Genomic DNA, 21734 nt, shown 5'->3' with positions numbered 1-21734 from the left:
CCTCAAACATCAACTCCTTGACTAGAAGATCCGTCCGGCATCTGAAACTAACAAATTCCATCACAGAAAAATACGAATAGATTCTGTGTCCTGGTAGAATTTACTCCGTGCATAAATCATCGTTCTCCCAGAAAGACTGACTTTACAAGTAGACCATCAGAAGGTCAGAAAATCAAAGGTAGATTTAAAATGAAGAAAGACATGCACTTGGATATATTTTGGCAACTGAAATCCTTGATTTTATGCCAACCTCAAGGAGGTAAGATGCCAATTACTGCCACACCGTATAGTCCACAATAAAAACACACTTTGAACTTTTTTTACGTTAAATTACAAAGAGGAATTCACTTTATTACCAATTCACGTTTCTGATTTATGGTTTCGACATATTTAGAAGTTCCTGCAAGCAAAGAAGCACGAGTTGTTAATGAAAATAATAGTAAAACTATTGAATGAAAGCGCACTCACTTGGTAATGAGGCCATCCTTCTTGGCCAGACGCACAATGCAGTCGTCGGACTCGCCCATGCGACGGATCTCACCGCAAATGGCGTAGGTCTTGGAGCCATCGGTCTGGCGGCCAGTCTCAGGGTCCACATCCACAATGCTCAGCTGCACGGAAGCGTGGTCCTTGGCGTGGATGATCCTGTTCGAGGCCGAGCTGCAAATAGGACCACATCGCAAGCGGATTAAACATGCCATCAAAGGGAGCGACGGGGGAACACGTGTTTCACTTACCATTTGCGGGGCACGTACAAATCAACATTCTCACCGGCGTCGTTCTCCATTTTATTGGGCTGCAATGCGAATGGGATAATTTGCTTAATAAACTATACGTTTTAATGCATTGAAAAAGAGATTTTACTTACATTTTTGTAGAAATTACAAATCAAGCGACCGCAATCTGTCGATGAAGGCGAAAAAGAGAAAGAAGTGACAGTACGACGTGAAGGTGGTTGCGCTTCCTCATTCGGCCTTATCGATAGTTATATCGCTATTTGTAATAATGTAGTGTGGTCTCATTAATTTTGCGGATTCGGTAAAACTTAAATTTTAATCATATTAAATGTAAGTAATCACCAGCGTAGCTTTCGGAACCAGTTAATTTTCTGCTGAAATAACAAGCAACTATTAGCTGAATGAACGCCGCCTTAACATCCATCGCCCACAAATCTGGCTTGGAACAAGAAGTCTTCTCAAATAAATACTCAATTTAATCAACGTAGAGAAAGAAATGAAACGTCTGGCATTTATTTGATTGACAATCTATTTTTGGTATATTGTTTTTATGCAGATTATTCGAGAGCCTCTACTGCCACCTATCGATACCTATCGATGTTTCCGTCTACAATAGCAACAGCGGATCACCTTTAAATGCAGCAAGTTATTCTATGTGCACTCAGAAATTGAGCCTAAAAAAGGAGATCTGCGGCGCATAATAACCTGGAAAGGCGCGAATGCGACTTGGACTCTTGCAACATCAACTCTTGGCTGGGTCTGCTAAAGATCAGGCATTGGTGCACAGCCAACAGCACCCATCGACGACTCTGTAGATTGGAAATGCTCTAAAGGTAGATAACACACTTATTAAATATAATGTTTATGCATTTGTGACTAATAAATTCCCTTCCAGAAAGTCCAAGGAGCAAACACAAGCATTCCCCCTTTTATAAAGACATCAAATGTTGATTTTATGTGCAGCTTTTGATGGAATAGAAGCAGCCAAAACGCAATAAGCAAAATGAATGAACAATTTTGTGGTAATGGGGCGGTGGCTGTTGTAGAGGAGAAAGACAACGCAGACAGCGCAAACAACGCAGTCGGTGCCAAAGTGTGGACGTCGCTTACAACTATTCTCGATTTAAACGAGGATTGTTGGAGAGTGGTTATGGATTATCTGACTGTAAAAGACCAGCTAAGGCTCGCTTCCTCAAACCTGTTTATTGGAGAAGTGTTCAAGAGATACGCCTGCCATCAGTACAAACATATTGATACATCTCTCACGGTTTGGCTTAGCGACGAAGATGTGAAACTACTTTTGCAGATCGTTGGCGAGAATCTGGTTAGCTATGAGTCCGACTGGAATATCGAATTGGAGCTGAGTCTCCTGCGGAACCACTGCACGAACCTCCAAAACTTGAAAATTAAAATACCACCTGGCTGGCCAGGTTGGCTCAATTTAAGAAACTTGAAGAAGCTCAAATCTTTGGACGTTAATCTGGTTCCTATGTATGAAGACAACGAAGACGAGGAATTCTGTACTGATTTCGTTGAGGAACTGAAGCAATTTCCGTATCTAAAGGAACTGAAGTTGAAGGCGCAATACAGCGGAAGAGGATTGGATGCTCTCGATCAACTGGAATCTCTGGAGCTATACCTCGATTATGGAATCGATTGCAGGTCCATGGATGATTGCTGCCAAAAACTGAAGAAATTACGCAGTCTTCGATTTGGATACGATATTGAGCACTTCACCAAAGACAACTTTGAAATGCTGCTTAAGCACTGTCAGCAGCTGGAACGTCTGTCCTTTAATGTAGAGAAACTTTACTTAACGGTGCCCTATGACCTGGTCTGTCAGTTGCCCAGACTGCAACATTTGGAGCTGTTTCATGACGGTTCTATAAGCGACTCGCTAATCAAAGGGTTGATCAACAAAAAGGGTTCTCCTCTGGAAAGTCTTCTCCTAGGCCCGGTGAGTCCTGTGAAGTTGCCCGAGGATCAGGTTAAGCATATTTGCAATATTTCAACACTCAAGGAACTCGAAGTAGAATGCGATACCGTCCCCTTGGCGGACTTACTGAAGCTGAAGAACCTTCTATACCTTCACATATACATGCCAATTGCGAATGACCAGGCCATGGACCTCTTGAAAGGGCTTCCGCGCCTGGAAGTTCTGAACTTACCAAATAATGAAATGCTAGTCCATGGGAACTTAGTGAATAGTGTTCGTACCTGGATGAGCGAACAGACGGAGCGGCGCAGAATGATTAAAATCTATATCATTGAATCAGATTCAAACGAAATTTTATTCAAAAATTCTTTTGTTGAAATCATAATGTTAGATTGTCGTTCACTTCCCATATTAATAAACAAAGAACTCAGTTAACGATCGCAACGTACATCCCATACATTTTGCTTTACTGTAAGTACATTCGAAAGATTTAATTTTGTTGCACAGTGTTGCTGACAAAAAGTAAGTGATAATGTGTACGTATGTATGCTCGTATTATCTCTCTCTAAAAGTGTTCAAAAGATTTGATTAGAAAACAGTCCGTTTCATATTTTAATAATTATTTGCATTTTCTCTTTTTGGTGCATCGACTTGTGGAATAGAAATAGAATAAGAATTGAACGACTTAAGCCGGTCGACGTACATGCATGTAAGCATGTGCATATGTATGTAAGTGTGTATTATCGGAATCTCCCCCTCTCCCTAAAACGCATACACACACATGGGTAACCGACTGCGTCGCTAAGGTTTACACTTAGCAGAAACAGTTTTCGGTTTATTTCCAACAGCTTTTTTATTGCTGATTATGGATGGCTCTCCATAAAATGCGAAATGGGGGAACACCACACGTTGGGACAGATAAAGTTCCGCCGGTTTCCATGGGCAAGCCTTTCAGTCTACTCGGGCGCGTCGAAACAATCAGAACGTATACAAATCGTAATGAGTGTGGAAAATAGAAAGAGAAAACCCGCTGGCCGTGATGACGCACCCAATGCAAAGAAGAACAATGAGAGATCGCCAACTCCAAGTGTTCTGCATTTAAAAGAGGATTGCTGGGGAGTTGTAATGGATTATCTGGATGTACCGGACCAGCTAAGGCTCGCTTCATCGAACGTGTTCATTGGAGAGATATTCAAGAGATACGCAAGTCATCGGTACAAACATATTGATGAAACGCTCGCGAGTAGTTTAGACGACGAAGAGTTGGAGAGTCTCTTGTATATTGTTGGCCAACATTTGACTAGCTATGAGTCCGAACTGAATTTCGGTTCGAATGAGGACCGTTTGTGGCTCTTGCGGAGCTACTGCACGAATCTACGAAATTTGAAAATGGCATTTCGACGGACGAGGTGGAACGATCTAAACAGCCTTAAACATCTGAGGTCTTTGCACGCTCATCTGTACTTTCCAGATGTTGATGTGTGTGTTGCTTTTGTTCACAATCTCAAGCAATTCCCGTGTCTAAGGAAACTGAACTTGGAGGCTCCCGCATATAATGGAACAGACTTGCATGTTCTTAACCAACTGGAGTCTCTGCAGGTGGGTGCCTGGCCTGGATTCAATGCCACAAGCTTGGCGGAATGCTGTCAAACAATGAAGCAATTGAGGCATTTGGACTTTGGCCATCACATTGAAAATATCAGTAAGAACAACTTTGAAATTCTGGTGAGGAACTGCAAGCAGCTGGAGCGTCTGGTCTTTGATGTATCCCGGCTGGATGAAAAAGTGCCCTATGAGCTGGTCTGCTTGTTGCCCAGTCTGCAACATTTAAAGCTCTGGCATATCGGCTCTGTACGGGCCTCCCTTTTGGAGGGGTTAATCAACAAGCAGGGCTCCCCTCTGGAAAGTCTAATCCTGTACGGCCCCAATTTGATGGAAGAACAGGTGAAGCATCTTTGTAATATTTCTACACTCAAAGAACTCGATGTACGTTGCGACTCCCTCCCTTTGGCGGACCTATTGAAACTGAAGAACCTTCTCTATTTACAAATCTCGATGCCAATTAGGAACGACCAACTTATGGATCTCCTGACGGGACTACCTCGCCTTAGAGTTCTCAGTAGCCGAGAGAGCTTCAATGTAGACGCTTCCTTTGTAAATAGTGTTCGGATTTGGTTGAACGAAAAGCGGGAGCAGCGCGGGAAGATCAAAATCCATCTACAAAATTCACCAAAACACTTGGTTAACAATAATCCTGTTGATATTGAACCTTTGATTGAAATCATTAACGGCTCATCTCTAAGAGATCCCATATTAATGAGTAAAGAACTTAGTGAACGAGTTTAGAAATAATAAATCCACCCATCCAGATTTTCGTAATTGTTGAATGCAATATTAAATTCCTCTTCTTTTAAACATGTATTTCTTTTGCTACATATTATCTACATATTTATGCAATTAGCGTTTCTTGACAAGTTTCGTCGTGGTTTTTTTGTCATAAGCAGCTAATGGAAGCGGCAGCATGAAAAACCTCGTTATCCACTTTTTTCGACATTTTCGAGAAAGTTTAGTTTTTGTGGCAAACAATGATTAGGAATTTTATGAAGTTCTGAAATTAGTATTAAATGTTTTGCTAGGGCATGGGTCTTTTTTCACGCTGAAGAAATATACTGGAAGTCAGGAAAATACTGAAAAACTTATAGAAAAATGCAAGGTGTGACACCAAAACAAGGTGCTGGCGCGTAAAGCATGATCGGAAATATAATTCTCTGAGAAAGTATATTTCGGCATAGTTTTGAGGGTCAGGCGGTCACACTGACCGACATTCCGCGCGCTTTCACTAATTGTCAATGATATCAGTTAACATATGTATGTACATGTGTCTCTGTTAATAATTTACATACATTTGAACACTAAAGACAAAGCTCCCGTGCTTTCAGAGGGGGTGATTGAATGAAAAAATCAAATGAAAATTTTTAAAATTTAATGTCATAAGGTATACATAGTAATAAAAAGGAGTATTTATAATAAGCAAAACTGATTCTTCAATCGGTTTAAATTATTGTTTCAGTGGTGAAAGTCTTTGTAAGCTGGTAATATCAAATAGAACATAAAAATCGAGGAATCTGATTCAAGACTACGGTATCTTTACGGTATATTTTGAACATGCAATGGTATATTTTGGTACATTTACGAGGCCCTGACGGTATATTTGATCGATAACTTCGCGGTCACACTGCTGCCCGCCATTCCGTGCTGCTAGAAAATAAATGTAAATAAATATATTGTAAAATATTTAAAAGTAAAAAGTAAATTGAAAAAAGTGTCCGAAATCAGTGCGATAGATAGAAATAATAGCAAAACGCAGCCTTGGATGGTGTGTAGTGTGCGTGTGTGTCACCCAGCGAGCGTGTGAGTATTGATTTTGGCACAGAGAGGAGCCCGGAGCCCTCGCCCCGTGACCTCGCTCGGTGTCAGCTAGAATTTTCGTCAATGGGAGGCAGGGTCCCTTCGGTTTTCTCTGTGATTCGTTCATGTGGGTGGCTCGGCAGGATTGTTTTCATAGTGCCTTAAAGCACGCGCGGCCTGCACATTTACCGTTCTACCGTTTTTACCCGTTGCCTATTTATAGGCGTTAGTGTGCGAGTCGAAGTCTCATAAAAATTCAATGAACTTTGACGGCAGCGCCCGATGATAGGCCATGTCGTTCTCTCTCTGTTGCAATATAACGCTTTACTCGTGTGTATCGACTATAGTCTACCCTCCATTCCAGACATAAGTGCAGCGTTCGTACAACGCACTGTGGCACAAAAGTAAACATTTCTGGAAGTAAAGCCATAGAACGTTTGGCAGAAATAATATTAAACGATTTTGTGGTATAATTTGTGTATGCATACTCTGCAAGTTGCAACTGTCCCCATGAATGCAGCATACCTTACCCTTCCAAACGTAACAGGTATAAAGCGCTGCAAAGCTGCAGCCAGCAGTCTCATTCATTTCGTGCCCCTACTCATTCATTCTCTCGGCAGCTTTCAGTTCGTTCGGTGCTTGATTCGCGTCGTTTATTTGGTCAAAAGCAAAGCGGCGTGTCGGGTGAATTGTTGCTATTGTTATCGTGGAGCTGAAACTTCTTGAGGTGAGATCTCACAAGTGGCTAAGGGGCCCGGCGACTCGGCCAGGTTGCCTGTTGACCTTTTGCGTGTGCGGTGGCGAATGTGATGATTTTTTTTGCATAATGTGTCGTCAATGTTTAGCTGAATTTATGCGAGAGCAAAGCAAATATGAGATCATGATAACGTGAGATGCTATTTTTAAACTCAAATATAAACTGGAATATTTTATAAAATAACACAAAATTGTGAATCAAACAAAACGAAAGTGTAACAAATTAATTAAAGAATTAATAATAGTTGTTATAAGAAACACTCTGCAAAAGCTTCGCTGCAAAGATTATTTTAAATGATCTGTTTGTAAGTTGTAACTAAAAGCTAAGTACGAGGATTGATAAACGATTTTGCTCGACATTTATAATGCTGTGAAAATCGATCTAATCATACGGCACCACACTGCTACGCGAGAAACATATCAGCGTGTTTTGGAGCATAACTATAAGTACGATTATGTAGGTACGATAACGTACATATGTACATACCTCACACACATCATATCAGTTTTGTGTGTCCTACCTGAGGTTGTGAAAATAGTCACACAAAAACAACTAAAAATAAATAGCGTTGAACTTCAATATCCTACCATTTCCCATTCGCATTTAAGTTTGAATAGATTTATAAAGGAGTTCGAAAGAAATAGAAAGAAATAAGCGATAGTGCACTAAAATGGAAGCGTAACTGTTTTCCGGCCATGAAGCTACACAAACATGACCCTATTATCACGTGACAAAATCTGATTGGCAACCGTTCCAGGACTGTTAATACATATATGTACATACATATGTACATATGCACATGTTCTACTTCACCTAGAAAATCGGATAGCCAACTAAACATAATAATTAATAGTCACCCAATTAAATAGAGATAAGCCTGTGTTTCCAAGCCAAAAAAGAACCAGCCAAAGCCTTCTGGAAAAGGGAAAAAGAAATGCTGTAAATATGATGTCAGCACCGAAAAGTGCGTGGCTGCTGGCGATGCTGTTGCTGCCTGTTCAGACGAAGCCCCCATGAGGAAAACCCAAAACTAAAGCACTTTCTAGGTCAAAAGTTGAAAGGCAAAAGGCAGCCTCATCATGACGATGACGATGACGATGGCGATGATGCGCCTCGTAAAAGAGCTGAAAAAAAGAAGCAACAAAAAACAGAAAAAAAGCTGCGCCGACATGAAATGCAATTAATAAAACAACAAGCGACAGAAGGAAAGTAGCAGACAAAAAAATCATGAAAATGAAAATGCTTCACTTTGGCCGGCCTATGTACATATGTATGTATGTACATAGTCCAATGTTGCGTGCTGGTAGAGCCAAGTCAGACCCGACCTGATCTGAGGGACCGCCTCTCAATTGTCAGGGGGGCGTTCCTATAATAAAGTAACAGAGAAATTATAAAGTTCACAAAAACCAACACGAACCTATGCTAGCCACATGCAAAATCGAATCAGACTGCATGAAATGCAAAATAGATACAAAAATAAACTTTAAGACTAACAAACGCAGGCTATAAATACTCTACATATGAGAAATTTGAGGTTGATATAACTTAAAAGCCTATAAATAATCTCTGTGAATTTCATTGAAAGTCTTGCCTGAATCGTAAGGAAAACTTTGCTCCTGAATGTAAAAGTAACGTTTCAAGGCTAATGGAATAATAAATAATAATAATTGAACATTTTAAATGCAAATTTCATGTTTGTGGGGGTATTTTCCCATAGCCAACCATTATTTGTAATAGTTCTTCAGGCACATAGCAATTGCCACTTTTAAATATTAATAGCCTTGCAGTTCGAAGAAAGCTAATTCCTTTTAATAGTCCTGTTTGAAACCTAACTAGCTCGACCCATTTACGACATCCATTAAACCTATGTCGAACTTTTACTTTTGATCTAAAAACGAGTCCCTTCAAGAAGGCTTAAAGAAGGTTGTTTGATTGAAATCCCCGAGACCATCCATACACCATCATGGCATGGCTGTAACCGATCGGTTTCAGGTCGTTTCCCAGGAACTCCTCCCAATTGGATTGTAACTTTTTCTTTTTTTTTTGGCATTCTAATTCTCATTTTAGGAACAGAAAAACCTGTTATACCCATGGCAAGTTAATTTTAATGTGGCCCGTGCCTTTTCTCCTCTTTTATTTGCAGTGCTTGACTTTTGGGAACTGGTCGCTTGGACTTGGATTTGGTCTGGGATTTCGACTTCTACTCTGACTTGAATGTGGGGTTGGCATGGCTATGATGTTGCTGCCGCGTCTACTGTGCACAGTTTGTGCTGTGATTTGATTTGATTTGTTGTTGCTGTGTTACTTGTTGCACTGTTACTCTTAACCAGAAGTTGCTGCAGTTGGAGTTGGAGCTGGAGTTGGGGGAGCAGCGGCGTTACAGTTCGTAAAAATCGGTCAATGGAAACGGGCTTGTAAGCAGGTGCAATTGCCAGAGACGACAGAGAAGCCAAAGGAGAGCCAGAACTAAGCATGTCGCTAAAGGTGAGTAAATGCTCAATGCTTGACCCATATAGCAGGTAATTGGCCTATTTGCAGTGAGTTTGGAATGGAATTTGTGCCGGCAAACTGCTGGCAATAGATGTGTGGAATGGATTTGTCCCCGGGTATTCAGGGAACTCTCTTAATTGTCTTATGCTTAATGCTGATCCCAGAAACTTTCAACGCTCTTATATGCATATTTGTATATCTCATTCTGATGCAATCGCATCTGCTCTGTCTAGTGCATGTCTGAAGCATTAAAAGTGTTTCTCACCTGTAGCTCTGGCATTTGCTACTTTACTACGTTAACCATAAACATCATTATCATCAAGAGTGCCATGATTATCGCGATGCCATCATCATCATTATGTCATTTTAAAGTGCAGCAGCATTTGCATTGTTTCTTCTGCCATCTTGAGTCACGTCATGTGAGGGTTTTCACTTGTCTTTAACCTGTCTTGTGTTGAGTCGCAACAGGTGCTGCAGATACCCTTCCTACACTCCCCCCCTATGCCCAGCTCCAGCTATCCCATTTAATTCGCTTCATTAAAGCAAAGTTGACATTTTTACTGCATTTAGTTTGAACAAAATATTTCTTGCATTTCCTTGGGGTGACCGGCTGGCTGGTTTCTGGGGTGATTGGAATGGAGCTTAACCCTTCCATAGGCGGCTTAAAATGGCAGCTTGCAAATACAGTTGTGTAGATGGAAAAAAGTTAATTCTGAGCTCATTAAATTTTTTTGAGTATTAATTGCTAAAGTAAAGGTAAAGTTAAATAATCTCTTATTTCTTGCACTTAAATTCAACCCTGGGTGCTTATCTCAGGGTTAATATTCATTTTATATCAGAGCAGCAGCAGAAATATTGTAAAAATGCATTCAATGTGGTCCGTCATCCGCCATAAAATAACTTGTGTGTGTTCAGTGTTGAGTGTTACTGCAGTGACCCTAATTACTGTGAACAGGAAAAGTAATTTCCCACATCATAAACAGCTCGAGAGCTGGGAATAGCACGAGACATAGTCTGCAGGGTTATTTGCTTGTTTTGACAGTTGTTACACTTTGAGGTTGTTAATTGATTTGTTTCCACATTTTTCTCTATTTCCACTCAACAGAAAGAGACGCCCTCGGATGTGCAGCTGCATATGGCAGCCATGAGGGGTGATGAGGTGGCACTGCTCCGGCTGCTGGACAGTGGAAAGGTACATGTGGATTGCAAAGATGAGGTGAGATGAATGCCAAGTTTAACATTTAATTAGCTGCAAGGCTTAAGCACACTTTTTCGGCTTAATTCAAATATATTTTTGGACGTTACATGACACATTGCGTCATTGCAAACAGTGCTTTAAAAGCGCTAAGGCGTGACACATGCGACTTCAAAATGCTGTCAGTAAAAGTATTACATAATGCAAAGAAATCAGCGCTAAGATCAGTTAACACTTTGTTTACCCCAGCACGCACCAATTGGCAAAGAAGTCGAAAACTGCAGCAAAAAAGTAAATAAAAATAAAGAAATTAAATTTCACTTAACGCTCAGCGAAGCGCGCGGGCACGAGCTAAGGAAAGTGGACTGCGGGGGCAGTGGGCCAGAGTCAGAGTCGGTGCCCAGTAAGGGCGCACAGCTCTACGTGTTTGCCCGGCCCCAGGGTAACCCGAGTGCAGTCCAAATGCAGCGAGAGAGCAGCGATTTGTGATTTGCTTCGACATGGACTTTCCTCAGACACGAATGCAAATCCACACGAAACGATTTTGCTCTTGAGTTGGTGAAACTAAACGCAAATTGCCGTTTCAATTGTTTGATGCTCAATTAAACAATTATAGGAAAATAATTTGCTGTTAACGCTTTGAATTGTTAATGAAATATTTACTTTTGCATTTAAATGAAGCTTCAAGTTAGCTTTGATTTGGCTTAGTGGCTAACTAATTATGGGAATTTAGTCGAGAGCATTTAATTAATGTTTTACATTTCCATTAAAGAATGAATTCTCTCATAATTTCCCAAGGTTTTCCTTCTTTATCTTCTCAATTAATATCAATCTTTTTCTTTTTCCAGGATGGGACCACGCCACTTATTTTGGCTGCCGCCGGGGGGCACACATATTGCGTGATGGAGCTGCTCGATCAGGGTGCAGATCCCAACACACGCCGCTTGACGGGTACAACACCTCTCTTCTTTGCTGCCCAGGGCGGACACCTGGACGTGGTGAAGATTCTGATGAAGGCGGGAGCGAATGTGGACACGGCTTCCGCGGACGGTGGCACGCCCCTGTTTGTGGCTGCACAGGGAGGTCATGTGAAGATCGTGCGGGAGCTGCTGGACTGTGGAGCGAATGTGAATGCTCGCATGAAGGTGGGTTGGACAGTACCAGACTCTAGAGTATGTTTCATTGTTCTCGCATTTGCTTTTAGGACCGTGCCACGCCTGTTTTCATAGCATCCCAGAACGGACATCGAACAGTTCTGTCGCTGCTGATCCAGGCTCATGCGGAAATCGATATCAAGCGCATAGACGGAGCCACACCGCTCTGGATAGCCGCCCAAATGGGTCAGGATCACATCTGCAAGGTGCTCCTACAGAATGGTGCCAATGTGGATACAGTGCGCTGCGATGGCGCCACCCCGCTCTTTAAGGCTGCCCACAAGGGGCATGCGGCGGTCACCACAGTGCTGCTCAAGTACCGCCCCAATCTGGGCTTGCTGCCCAACGGGGAGACGGCCCTGCATGCAGCCGCTATGTTCGGCCATATGACCGTCTGCAAGCAGCTGGTCGCTGCCGGCAGCGATGTCCTGCTGAAGAACCAGGAGGAGCTGACGGCCCTGGAATTGGCGCATCAGCAGAAGTACACCTCCATTTGTGATTATCTGCAGGAGCGGGTCCGAGCGATTGTGGCGCGCAATTCAAAAACGTTGGTCACCCCGGCAACATCTACAGTTACGTCTACGGTCACGTCCATGCCGGCGTAAGAGCACATAAATAGATGACACACAGATGATACCATGCCTCCAAAGTACCTTTATGCACAATACGTTGGCCTTTATGTTTATGTTTAATCGAGAGATCAGTAGACGAGCAACAATAGAAGGGACTATTAAAGTATTTGTAACCCGAAAATAGTATACAAATTATTATTTTATGTACATTTATATGCAGTACATGGTTTAAATATGCAGAAAACCGAAAGCTCGTTTAAGAGTCCAGTCCCCAGTGTAAACGGAGAGGCCCAGCAGCAAACACTAACATACAAAACCAATCAAAGAGTAATCCACTATAGAAAAAAGACACGTCCAAGCTAAATTAATTGGCCCTAAGAATACTAAATTACATATACATAAATATTTATATAATATATATTACAAAAATTGTATTAGTTATATAGATAACCATCATTCATATTAACAACCACTTGGAGCTTGTATTTTGAATTTAACTCTAACAATAATAACGTTAACGATTACGATAAAAACTGTTAACAAGAACCCGCTCCCCCCATAAGATAATGTTACAAAGTCCTCTGTAAATATACTTAAATAAATATAATATCTATAAAATATGAATAGAAACATATTTAAAAGCATATGTAGATCCCCCGTTTAACGCTAAGCAATTGTTGACAAGTGCTTTACATATGTTAAAACGCCTTTCTAAGTATCTGCATTAGCCATTAGTTATGTATATTTAATTCTTTTATGGTTAATTGCTTATTTCCTTGTAAACTATATATTCGAGAATTCATTCCGTTCTTTCATTGTTTTAGATTTAAGTATAGTCTTTGACCCAATTTTTGCAAACTAAAGAGTATAATAAATTGACACAAAATTAGTGGAAAAATGTTTAATTGTTTATTCTAAAATATATATTTCAATCAACGTTATTTCATACATTTTGTGAAGTAAGAACTGCAAAGTTGAAGCAACAGAAAAGCTTTCTGCTAAGTTAACAGCGCCGCAAAGCTGTTAGTTTTCCTACTGCTTTGCACTGCTTTCTTTTGCACTGTTTTTCAAATCCACTGCTTTGCACTGCGTGGCGTTCAGTTTTGACTGTTAACTGAGAATGTCTCTCACTTATGTTTGGACACTTTTCCTATTATTTCATGCTCTTTTTGTAGCTTTAACATTTGGATACATTTACCATTTTTTTACCCGTATTTTTTACTATTACTTTATATGTATGTATGTACATATCTAAGGCTTATGTATGTTGATACAACTGTTTTGGGATAAATGAAAAGATCTGGGTGATCAGCAGCAGATGAAGTCGTTGCCACAGTTTAGTCGGTTATCAAACGCTTTAGGGCACAGTTCGAGTTAGAAATAGAAAATACAACTTCCCGGCATAGAAATTTGTGACAAAACCAAATGTCTTGTTGACACAAGTGATCTTGAGGCAGGCCAACACCGGACGGGTGTCTACAATTGAAAGTGAAACGTGAAAGAAAACCGAACTGAAATATTTAGTGGAATTTATTTACTGAAATGTCCAACACAAGTCTTCTAACGCGAACCCTGCTAACCGAAGGTAATGTAGTGAATTTTAGATCAGCAGCGAAAAATTCTGTAATTTAGGAAACATTGCAGCTCCCCGCTCGAAGAATCGCTCGATCTTCACACTCATCCTCGGCGTTGTGGTGGGATATTGTCTGGCCCAGTTGTTTGCCAGTATTGTGCCACATGAAAGTTTATATCCTTACCTGAGAGGAAGACTGCATCTTCACAGCGAACCACAACTCGATCGGAAGCCCGAAAAGGCCGAACAAGTTGATCAAAATGTATTCCAGCATCACTCCCATGAGCATCGCGACGACAACTCCACAGTGGCAGAGCAGTTGAAGAAGGAGGTTCGCATTCTCTGCTGGGTGATGACAAATCCCACAAACCACAAGAAGAAGGCTCGTCATGTGAAACGGACCTGGGGCAAGCGCTGCAACATTCTGCTCTTCATGAGCTCCGGCCATGACGATGAGCTGCCAACGATCAAACTGAATGTGGGAGAGGGTCGAGTGAATCTATGGGCCAAGGTCAAGCAGGCCTTCACATACGTCTACAAGAACCATTACAACGAAGCCGACTGGTTCTACAAGGCCGATGACGACACCTACGCGGTGATCGAGAACCTGCGCTATATGCTGTATCCCTACAACCCCCAGACGCCCGTCCACTTTGGCTTCAAGTTCAAGCCGTTCGTCAAACAGGGCTACATGTCCGGCGGCGCTGGCTACGTTCTCAGCCGAGAGGCTCTGCGCCGGTTTGTGGTCGAGGGCATTCCGAACCCGAAAATGTGCCTGCCCGGCACTGTGGTGAATGAGGATATCGAGATCGGTCGCTGCATGCAGAACTTGAATGTAACGGCTGGGGATTCCAGGGATGCGATGGGTCGCGGACGTATGTTTCCGTTTGTTCCCGAACAGCATCTTATACCCGCCAAGTGGGACAAGAACTATTGGTACTGGAACTACATGTATTACAAGACGGATGACGTAAGAAAAGTCCACGCCGCTTCATATCCATAATGCAACGATTTGTGTTTCTTTCAGGGTCTGGATTGCTGCTCAGATCTGGCCATATCCTTCCACTATGTTGCGCCCAATATGATGTATGTTCTGGACTATCTGATCTATCACTTGAAGCCATATGGTCTGCAGAGGTCACTGGAAAGCCTGCCCGCCAAGCTGCCAGTGGGTAAGTTTCTTCCTGCCCCCGTTGAGCAACCAGCGGGCAGCAATGAGGATTCTGTGGATGATTACGATAGGCTAGTAACCTCCACCACTGCGCCGCCCAAGGAGCCTGATGCTAGGGAAATGGACTCCAGAGAGTTGGAAAAGGAAGAGGCTAAATATAGGAAACGGACCTCGAAGAAAGCTGCTTCCAGCGATACCAAGGAAATCGACGACAATGCGGACTCAAGTGCTGATGAGGAGACCAATAACGACGAGGATGAAAGATCCAAGGAGAAGAGGAGAGGAAAACAAGTCTAGTTTTTATATGCTAAGCATTTGATCCATTTACTAGTAAAAGTAGACGTCGAATTTAGCATCAGACAAAAAATAGCTTGTAGGGGTGGATAAGTATAATTTCTAATATGTATGTACATATGTATGTCCGGGTGAAGTATTTTAAAAAGTACAATTACCCGAATTAAGACTCCAAATATGAAGAAGCAAAGGCGTCGTTGGTTATAAACTACGCTTTCGTTGTCTTCTTTGCACTTTACCGTTTGTTATGGGTCACTGCTTATACCATCGCTGCGCATGCACCGACGTGTCCACCGTCTTCTCATAGCTGCGTTGTTGTTCGTGGAAGAGAGAACGAGCGTGGGGAAAGCGCTGATGTTCAAGTACAGATCAAAAGGGAGACGGTAACTAGAGATCACCGTACGAGCGTGTTGCTCTGCAGACTGCAGCAAGCTGCATGGGTAGAGGGAGAGAGAGAGAGAGATATGCATCGAGAGAGAGCCACAATCTACAAAGCTACAAACTGCAGACAATTTGAGTTTGAAAGGGATGGTTCTCGATGCTCTCAGAGTAGTTGCGATATGGAAAATTGCACAAGCAGTTGGAGAATTCTGCTAATCATGTATGTTTGTACATATGTATGTATTAATATTATTGCAATAGTGAAACATCATCATGATCGCTTTAAGGCATAACTAATATGCTTGTAATTTGATCACAGTGCAGAAACATCCGTCCAGCAGAGACTTAGTACTAGACGAACACCCGAAAAGATGGCAGCTGAGGAATCAACATCGACAACGAAATCGACATCGAAATTATCTGGCCCAGTGCTATTCCTGTTACTGGGCATTGGCATTGGCTATCTGATAACTCAAGTGTTCCTCTGGCCGATTATTAACTTAAGTTCGCGAACGAGTCGCACGCTAAACATCACGAGTAAACGCGATGTCGATTTGTATGAGGAGGTGCGGGTCTTGTGTTTCGTATACACGAAGTCAAGCCAAAACCATTTGCAGGCCATGGGAGTTTTTCGTACGTGGGGAAAGAGGTGCAATAAGCTGGTGTTCATGAGCGACAAGGAAGATACTGAAATGGGAGCTGTCAACCTGCCTGGCAATGGCAAACGCATAGAGACGTGGAGGAAAACAAAACAGGCCCTGAAGTATATCTACGATTATCACTTGGGCGAAGCCGATTGGTTCCTGGAGGCCGATACAGGGACCTATGTCATAATGGAGAACCTGCGGCAAATGCTGTATCCCTACAGCTCGTCGACGCCCATCTATTTCGGGTCCCCAGGCGTTGTGATGAGTCGAGCTGCTCTGCGTCGCTTTGTAGAGCTTTCCTTGCCCAATACAACGCTGTGCGAGCCCAAGGACACGGGAGCCACAATGGGCAAGCTAAGGGAGTGCCTCAATAACGTCAAAGTCATGGCGGGAGGCTCTAGGGACCCCAAGGGACGGCGACGGATGTACCTGATAGACCCGCAGGCTAGATTGAATGCCTATTTACGCTACGATCCAAATTACTGGTTCTGGCAGTATATCTCCTACAGGACCCAAGAAGTTCGTACACTTGACAACTGTAAAACCATTCATATCCTAACAATTCAAACCTCACAGGGAACTTTCGCTTGGTCCAACTATCCCGTTACTTTTCACTATGTTCAGGCCAGGAATATGTTTTATTTCGAGTATATGATCTACAGACTGAGGGCATTCGGTCCCAAACGCATCAACGAATTCTTGCCAGATAAAATAGTTGAAGCCAAAGAAAACAGAAATTACGGCCGGGAGATGATTCGCTAGAAGATCCGCCTGCTAAGTATGTGCATTAATTCCATGGCTATAATTGTGTTATAACTGCTCGCTGCTTTACTTTATGAATCGTTTTGAATACCAGCCATATCTAGTAATAATTTACAAGCAAAATATATTCGGGGAATTCGGTGATGTTCGGGGAAAGAGATCAGAGATTGTTGCCATCTTCCCATATTAAATATTCTCAGAATTTCGATAGTTTGACGAAATCTTCTTTTCATGTGAACTAAGGTTGAGGTTGTGCTTTAAGGTTTTGTCTTTTAGCTGGTCGAACTGAGGACGGTAGTACCAAAGTACCGAAATATTCATTGTATCATTTATTATTTTAATAGCACTTCCCTAGAAGTCAGATGACCCATAATGATGCCATAAGGACGAGCCCTATATAAAATTGTTTCCAGAAAATGCATTTCATAGGAAGATACTTTGTGCATTGTTATCGAATAAGTTGAACAGCAATTGATGCCCTAAAAGCAGAAAGAGACCAGAATTATAATTATATCTCTTTGATCCATCTTTTCGTACCTTTTGGAATGAATATGTCTGAAATCTTTTCAACCAATTGATGGACTCAGCGCGTCCTGGTATGAGAAAGTACTCCAAGCCAATTGGAAAAAATCGATGTCGATCGTAAAGGTCTCTAGAGTCACCGTCCGTGACATTTAATGTGTTCATGCAGGATCCCATTTGATAGTCTTCAGTTCCTGCGCCTCCCGCCTTGCACAACGACTTGCCGATACCACGGGAGATGAACAAGTGGAGAGCCTTTCTGCTGAGCACATAGCCAGCTCCGCCGGACATGTAAGAAACGTTTCCCAGCCGAAAGTTGCAGCCAAAGTGAATGGGAGTGCTCGGGGAATAGCTGGAGAGCATATAGCGCATGTTCTCGATTATGGCATAGGTATCGTCGTCGGCCTTGAAGAACCAATCCGCCTCATGGCGATAGTGCCTATAGGCATGACTGAAGGCGGCCTTTGTCTTGCCCCAGAGCAAATCGTAGCTATCGCTGATATTCAGGCCAACAATGCTAGGCTTTCCCACGCGAGGGGAGCTGCTGTAGAAGACCACCCTGTTGCAGTGGCGTCCCCAGGTTTCGCTTATGGTTTTCGCACCACTCATGTGGTTTGTGGGCCAGGTCAGGACTAGGCAGAGAACACGCACGGACTGGCGAAGACGTCTGGCCACTGTATCATTGAAAGCCCTGGGCGGTATGTGAGTGGGGTAATGTGCGGACCTGAGCTCTGGCAGTGGATTCTCGTACCCGTAGGGTCGCAGGTGATAAAGCAGAAAGTCCAGGACATGCAACTGATTTGCATTGACGTATGGGTACAGGATACCGCGACCAAAGCAGCTCTCCAAACTCTGGGAATTGGACAATAAATCTCGGATCAGAGCGGAAAAGCTCCCAAGACTCACCTGATTTTCGTAGACCGCTCGATAGATGCAGGGCCACAGCCAAAACTTGGTGCGCAGCTGGAAGGGCAAAACCTCTGCCGGCACATTGAATGGTAAAAGCCCGTCGCTTGGCCCACGATCCATTCGAGCCAAGCACGCCCCCAAGCTGGATTCGTCCTGCAGGCAGTTCTCAGCCAAAAGGTGCTCCAGTGCTCCACGACTGAAAATGTGATCAGTGGTTGCTGCTTTGCCAACATGTGCGTACGCATAGAAGCTGTGCTGGGCACTGAAGTAGAGCGCCTGCGACGGGGAATAGTGGGCCAGCGCATGGCGGAGATTTTCCACAATCACATAGGCTCCCATGGAGACGCTCAACAGCCAATCTAATTGAAGGTGGCTTTTCCGATATATACACAGGTACGCCGCCGTACGACTCATCTCCGTTGAATTAATTATAAACAATTGATTGCAGCGACAGCCCCAAGTCTTGCGGATGTGCTCAGCCTTCAGTGCATCGAATCCGTTGTCCATGTCCTCCAAATACAGCAGACAATCCACTCGCACCTGCCCATACAGTTGCCTGGCTACGTGTGTGTCGTCCCAGGGATGTGCCCGTGTGCCCACGTCATAGCTACTTATCGACTCCTTGTATGGCTTGAAGACAAACTCACGAAGTTCGTAGAAGGTAGAGCTGCGTACAAATATTAGCAGCTCGAGCACCACCATCCACACCACAAAGGACAGAACCAGAGTTCGCATCAATTCTGCGACATGCACTCGAATCAGTGTCATTTTCACAGCTGTAGAATTGAGCAATTAAATCGGATTGCTTTGATTACAAATAGAATTTATACAAAGTTATACTTCAACTCGATAATCATAGCCGAAATTGTATTTAATTCTTGTCAGAGCTGATGGTTGCAGTCTGCTTTTTTTCACCAGTCTCGGTTAATATTTATTTATTTGCAGCAATTACTATCTTCGATATTCTCCAGCGGCATTTTCACACACGTTTCGAAAAGACGTGTGAGTCGCTTCTTACGCGTCACAACTTTTATACCCGGTTTTTTTTCAAAGAAATGTATAACAATTATTATTATATTCCCAGGTTTTCAAATAGTTTTTGCTTAAAAAAAAACCGAAAGTTTTTGGAACAAATCTGAGAATCCATTACTATGGTTTGGTTGGTTTTATGAATATAAGGGAAAAGTGGCATTGTATTACATGTCAGAATGTCGATAATGTAAATTTTTATTCGATCAAAATTATAAATTCGATCAGACGAAACTTAACCAAATTGTAAATCCTCTTGAATTTTGACCCAGATTCCCAAAATTCCCGAGATACGTCAGAAAACGCTTCCTTTGAAAAGTCTTGAGATGGGTGGCCTTCTGGAGAAGCCCTCAACGGACAAGGAAATAGAATTGGGGAGCGGCAATGGACTGCGGTACTGTGTATCTTCGATGCAGGGCTGGAGAATGGAAATGGAGGATGCCCACACAGCTGTGTGTAGTCTGGAGAAGCCCTTCGACTTTTGGTCATTCTTTGCTGTCTATGACGGCCACGCTGGAGGCCGCGTAGCAACGTATTGTGCGGAGCACCTATTGAGCACCATAATGTCCAATGAGCAATTCGCAAGGGGCCATTACGTGGCAGGAATACGCGCTGCTTTCCTGCAGATCGACGAGGATATGCGGAGACTTTCCTACGATAGATCAGGTGGCACCACTGTCACATGTGCCCTTGTGTCGCCCGACAAGATCTATCTGGCCAACTGCGGCGACTCGCGTGTAGTTCTCTCCCGAAACGGCCTAGCTGAATTCAGCACTTCTGACCACAAGCCGACCCTTCCCTTGGAAAGAGCCCGCATAGTGCGCGCTGGCGGGAGTGTGATGATCCAACGGGTGAACGGAACCCTGGCCGTCTCCCGTGCTCTGGGGGACTTTGACTTCAAGTGCGACAGCTCGCGCTCCAGCTGCGAGCAGCTCGTCTCTCCGGAGCCAGATCTGACTGTCCTCGAGCGTAAGCAGACTGATGAATTTTTGGTAATTGCCTGCGACGGCATTTGGGATGTTATGAGCAGTGAAGACGTTTGCGCATTCATTAGATCGCGTCTCCGCGTGACCACCAACCTCACATCGATTGTCAATAGTGTTTTGGACATTTGCCTGCACAAAGGCAGTCGTGACAACATGAGTTTGCTGCTGCTGCTTCTGCCAGGTGCACCAACGGTCAATGCCGATGCCATGGCCGAGGATCAGCGCCTTGACCACACCTTTGAACAGTTGACACTGGAAGTCATTCAAAAGAACGAATTAATGGAGTTTGACGAGTTGCTTGTCCTGATGAATGCGATGACCAGAAATATTACAAATTTACCCCCCGGCGGTGGCATCTACGCCAAGTATCATATCATTGAGCGGTTCTTTCATGAAGCAAATCCCGATAAGCCGCCCGAGTTTTTCGAGTACAACTACTAAATAGCATAGCCCATAAAACATTAAAACTAAATTAGATTTAAACAGTTCTGTTGCATCTGTCATTTCGTAGGCACTTTAAACTAGCTTTAATTAATATCGGGATTTCCGTCACGGTTCACGCTTTCGTTGTTCTAGCGGAATTCTCCTGAGAGCAAACTGCATGAACAAGCTTTTGAGAGCATCTAGCACCATCCCTTTCTGACTCTCATTGTCTGCAGCATGAATTACATACATATGTACATATATATTTCACCATGGTCTGCAGCTTGCAGCTCTCTCCCGATACATCTCCCTCTCTTTCTACCCAAGCAGTTTGCTGCAGAGCAACACGCACGCACGATGATCTCTAGTTCCCGTTTCCCTTTTGGTCAGCCCTTGAACATCTTCGCTCTCCGTACGCTTGCTCTCTCTGCCACTATCAAAAACGCAGCGGTGAGTCAGACAGTGCACAAGTCGGTGCATGTACATATGTACATATGTATAGCGATGGCATAAGCAGTGGACACCAACTAACGGTAAAGTGCAAAGAAGACAACGAAAGGGAACACTGCAAGCAATTTCGTAGTAAATAACCAAGAATACACTGCAAACAATATTAAGATCCAACAAGTATGTGGTTCCCAGATATACAGATATCTGTTTGATGTTTTGTTTATTAACAATTGTTTGACTTACGACTAGTTTAGAATGGGCTTTAATATTTAATATATTTGATTTGATTTTCCATTTAAAAATTTTGTGTTGGTTATACTCTTTGGCATGGTTTGCGG

General features: G+C 43.0%; 8 protein-coding genes across 11 annotated transcripts; 6 read left to right on the top strand and 2 right to left on the bottom strand.

The window, feature by feature from the left end:
- Positions 1–318: 318 nt before the first annotated feature.
- Positions 319–1011, bottom strand: LOC117900228 (40S ribosomal protein S21). Its single transcript, XM_034810513.1, has 4 exons — positions 869–1011; positions 738–796; positions 469–660; positions 319–400 (listed from the first exon to the last, which is right to left on the bottom strand). Exons 2-4 carry the CDS (start codon positions 785–787, stop codon positions 391–393), a joined length of 252 nt encoding a protein of 83 aa, XP_034666404.1. The 5' UTR covers positions 788–796; positions 869–1011; the 3' UTR covers positions 319–390.
- Positions 1012–1332: 321 nt separating this feature from the next.
- LOC117901898 lies at positions 1333–3123 on the top strand. 2 transcript variants are annotated; one of them, XM_034812863.1, is made up of 3 exons: positions 1333–1570; positions 1633–2379; positions 2422–3123. In XM_034812863.1, exons 2-3 carry the CDS (start codon positions 1741–1743, stop codon positions 3106–3108), a joined length of 1326 nt encoding a protein of 441 aa, XP_034668754.1. In that variant the 5' UTR covers positions 1333–1570; positions 1633–1740; the 3' UTR covers positions 3109–3123. The 2 variants fall into 2 exon arrangements, with proteins under 2 accessions (XP_034668754.1, XP_034668753.1); XM_034812862.1 differs by having other exon boundaries at positions 1633–3123.
- Positions 3124–3563: 440 nt separating this feature from the next.
- Positions 3564–5067, top strand: LOC117901899. Its single transcript, XM_034812864.1, has 2 exons — positions 3564–4659; positions 4740–5067. Exons 1-2 carry the CDS (start codon positions 3565–3567, stop codon positions 4782–4784), a joined length of 1140 nt encoding a protein of 379 aa, XP_034668755.1. The 5' UTR covers position 3564; the 3' UTR covers positions 4785–5067.
- Positions 5068–5928: 861 nt separating this feature from the next.
- LOC117901613 (ankyrin repeat domain-containing protein 29) lies at positions 5929–13150 on the top strand. 2 transcript variants are annotated; one of them, XM_034812432.1, is made up of 5 exons: positions 5929–6084; positions 8982–9322; positions 10434–10544; positions 11372–11668; positions 11728–12282. In XM_034812432.1, the coding sequence occupies exons 2-5, from the start codon at positions 9311–9313 to the stop codon at positions 12280–12282; spliced, it is 975 nt and encodes a 324-aa protein (XP_034668323.1). In that variant the 5' UTR covers positions 5929–6084; positions 8982–9310. The 2 variants fall into 2 exon arrangements, with proteins under 2 accessions (XP_034668323.1, XP_034668324.1); XM_034812433.1 differs by lacking the exon at positions 5929–6084 and adding an exon at positions 6681–6808 and having other exon boundaries at positions 11728–13150.
- A 454-nt stretch (positions 13151–13604) lies between these two features.
- On the top strand, positions 13605–15380 carry LOC117900412 (glycoprotein-N-acetylgalactosamine 3-beta-galactosyltransferase 1). 2 transcript variants are annotated; one of them, XM_034810770.1, is made up of 3 exons: positions 13605–13834; positions 13894–14792; positions 14850–15380. In XM_034810770.1, the coding sequence occupies exons 1-3, from the start codon at positions 13792–13794 to the stop codon at positions 15288–15290; spliced, it is 1383 nt and encodes a 460-aa protein (XP_034666661.1). In that variant the 5' UTR covers positions 13605–13791; the 3' UTR covers positions 15291–15380. The 2 variants fall into 2 exon arrangements, with proteins under 2 accessions (XP_034666661.1, XP_034666660.1); XM_034810769.1 differs by having other exon boundaries at positions 13882–14792.
- A 654-nt stretch (positions 15381–16034) lies between these two features.
- Positions 16035–17285, top strand: LOC117901908 (glycoprotein-N-acetylgalactosamine 3-beta-galactosyltransferase 1). Its single transcript, XM_034812874.1, has 2 exons — positions 16035–16834; positions 16892–17285. Exons 1-2 carry the CDS (start codon positions 16040–16042, stop codon positions 17075–17077), a joined length of 981 nt encoding a protein of 326 aa, XP_034668765.1. The 5' UTR covers positions 16035–16039; the 3' UTR covers positions 17078–17285.
- A 102-nt stretch (positions 17286–17387) lies between these two features.
- Positions 17388–19290, bottom strand: LOC117901907. The gene is made up of 3 exons (XM_034812873.1): positions 18506–19290; positions 17615–18451; positions 17388–17556 (listed from the first exon to the last, which is right to left on the bottom strand). Exons 1-3 carry the CDS (start codon positions 19274–19276, stop codon positions 17410–17412), a joined length of 1755 nt encoding a protein of 584 aa, XP_034668764.1. The 5' UTR covers positions 19277–19290; the 3' UTR covers positions 17388–17409.
- A 478-nt stretch (positions 19291–19768) lies between these two features.
- On the top strand, positions 19769–21006 carry LOC117900331 (protein phosphatase 1B). Its single transcript, XM_034810669.1, has one exon. It carries the CDS (start codon positions 19864–19866, stop codon positions 20962–20964), a length of 1101 nt encoding a protein of 366 aa, XP_034666560.1. The 5' UTR covers positions 19769–19863; the 3' UTR covers positions 20965–21006.
- The last annotated feature ends 728 nt before the right edge of the window (positions 21007–21734 follow it).

This window comes from Drosophila subobscura, chromosome U (genome assembly GCF_008121235.1).
Source record: "Drosophila subobscura isolate 14011-0131.10 chromosome U, UCBerk_Dsub_1.0, whole genome shotgun sequence".
Classification (NCBI taxonomy): Eukaryota; Metazoa; Arthropoda; class Insecta; order Diptera; family Drosophilidae; genus Drosophila; species Drosophila subobscura.
The sequence above is the reverse complement of the archived record's forward strand: the minus strand, read 5'-3'. Positions and strand labels throughout refer to the sequence as shown.

Bases quoted from the DNA above. Each gene is read 5' to 3' on its own strand.
- LOC117900228 (XM_034810513.1), bottom strand. From the start codon at position 787: ATGGAGAACGACGCCGGTGAGAATGTTGATTTGTACGTGCCCCGCAAA. The intron at 661-737 runs GTAAGTGAAACA...TCCTATTTGCAG, and splicing joins TTGTACGTGCCCCGCAAATG to CTCGGCCTCGAACAGGATCA.
- LOC117901898 (XM_034812862.1), top strand. From the start codon at position 1,741: ATGAATGAACAATTTTGTGGTAATGGGGCGGTGGCTGTTGTAGAGGAG.
- LOC117901899 (XM_034812864.1), top strand. From the start codon at position 3,565: ATGGGGGAACACCACACGTTGGGACAGATAAAGTTCCGCCGGTTTCCA. The intron at 4,660-4,739 runs GTACGTTGCGAC...GATGCCAATTAG, and splicing joins CTACACTCAAAGAACTCGAT to GAACGACCAACTTATGGATC.
- LOC117901613 (XM_034812433.1), top strand. The intron at 10,545-11,371 runs GTGAGATGAATG...TTCTTTTTCCAG, and splicing joins ATGTGGATTGCAAAGATGAG to GATGGGACCACGCCACTTAT. The intron at 11,669-11,727 runs GTGGGTTGGACA...ATTTGCTTTTAG, and splicing joins ATGTGAATGCTCGCATGAAG to GACCGTGCCACGCCTGTTTT.
- LOC117900412 (XM_034810769.1), top strand. From the start codon at position 13,792: ATGTCCAACACAAGTCTTCTAACGCGAACCCTGCTAACCGAAG. The intron at 13,835-13,881 runs GTAATGTAGTGA...TCTGTAATTTAG, and splicing joins GCGAACCCTGCTAACCGAAG to GAAACATTGCAGCTCCCCGC. The intron at 14,793-14,849 runs GTAAGAAAAGTC...TGTTTCTTTCAG, and splicing joins TGTATTACAAGACGGATGAC to GGTCTGGATTGCTGCTCAGA.
- LOC117901908 (XM_034812874.1), top strand. From the start codon at position 16,040: ATGGCAGCTGAGGAATCAACATCGACAACGAAATCGACATCGAAATTA. The intron at 16,835-16,891 runs GTTCGTACACTT...CAAACCTCACAG, and splicing joins TCTCCTACAGGACCCAAGAA to GGAACTTTCGCTTGGTCCAA.
- LOC117901907 (XM_034812873.1), bottom strand. From the start codon at position 19,276: ATGACACTGATTCGAGTGCATGTCGCAGAATTGATGCGAACTCTGGTT. The intron at 18,452-18,505 runs GTGAGTCTTGGG...TCCAATTCCCAG, and splicing joins GAGCGGTCTACGAAAATCAG to AGTTTGGAGAGCTGCTTTGG. The intron at 17,557-17,614 runs GTACGAAAAGAT...TTCTGCTTTTAG, and splicing joins AGACATATTCATTCCAAAAG to GGCATCAATTGCTGTTCAAC.
- LOC117900331 (XM_034810669.1), top strand. From the start codon at position 19,864: ATGGGTGGCCTTCTGGAGAAGCCCTCAACGGACAAGGAAATAGAATTG.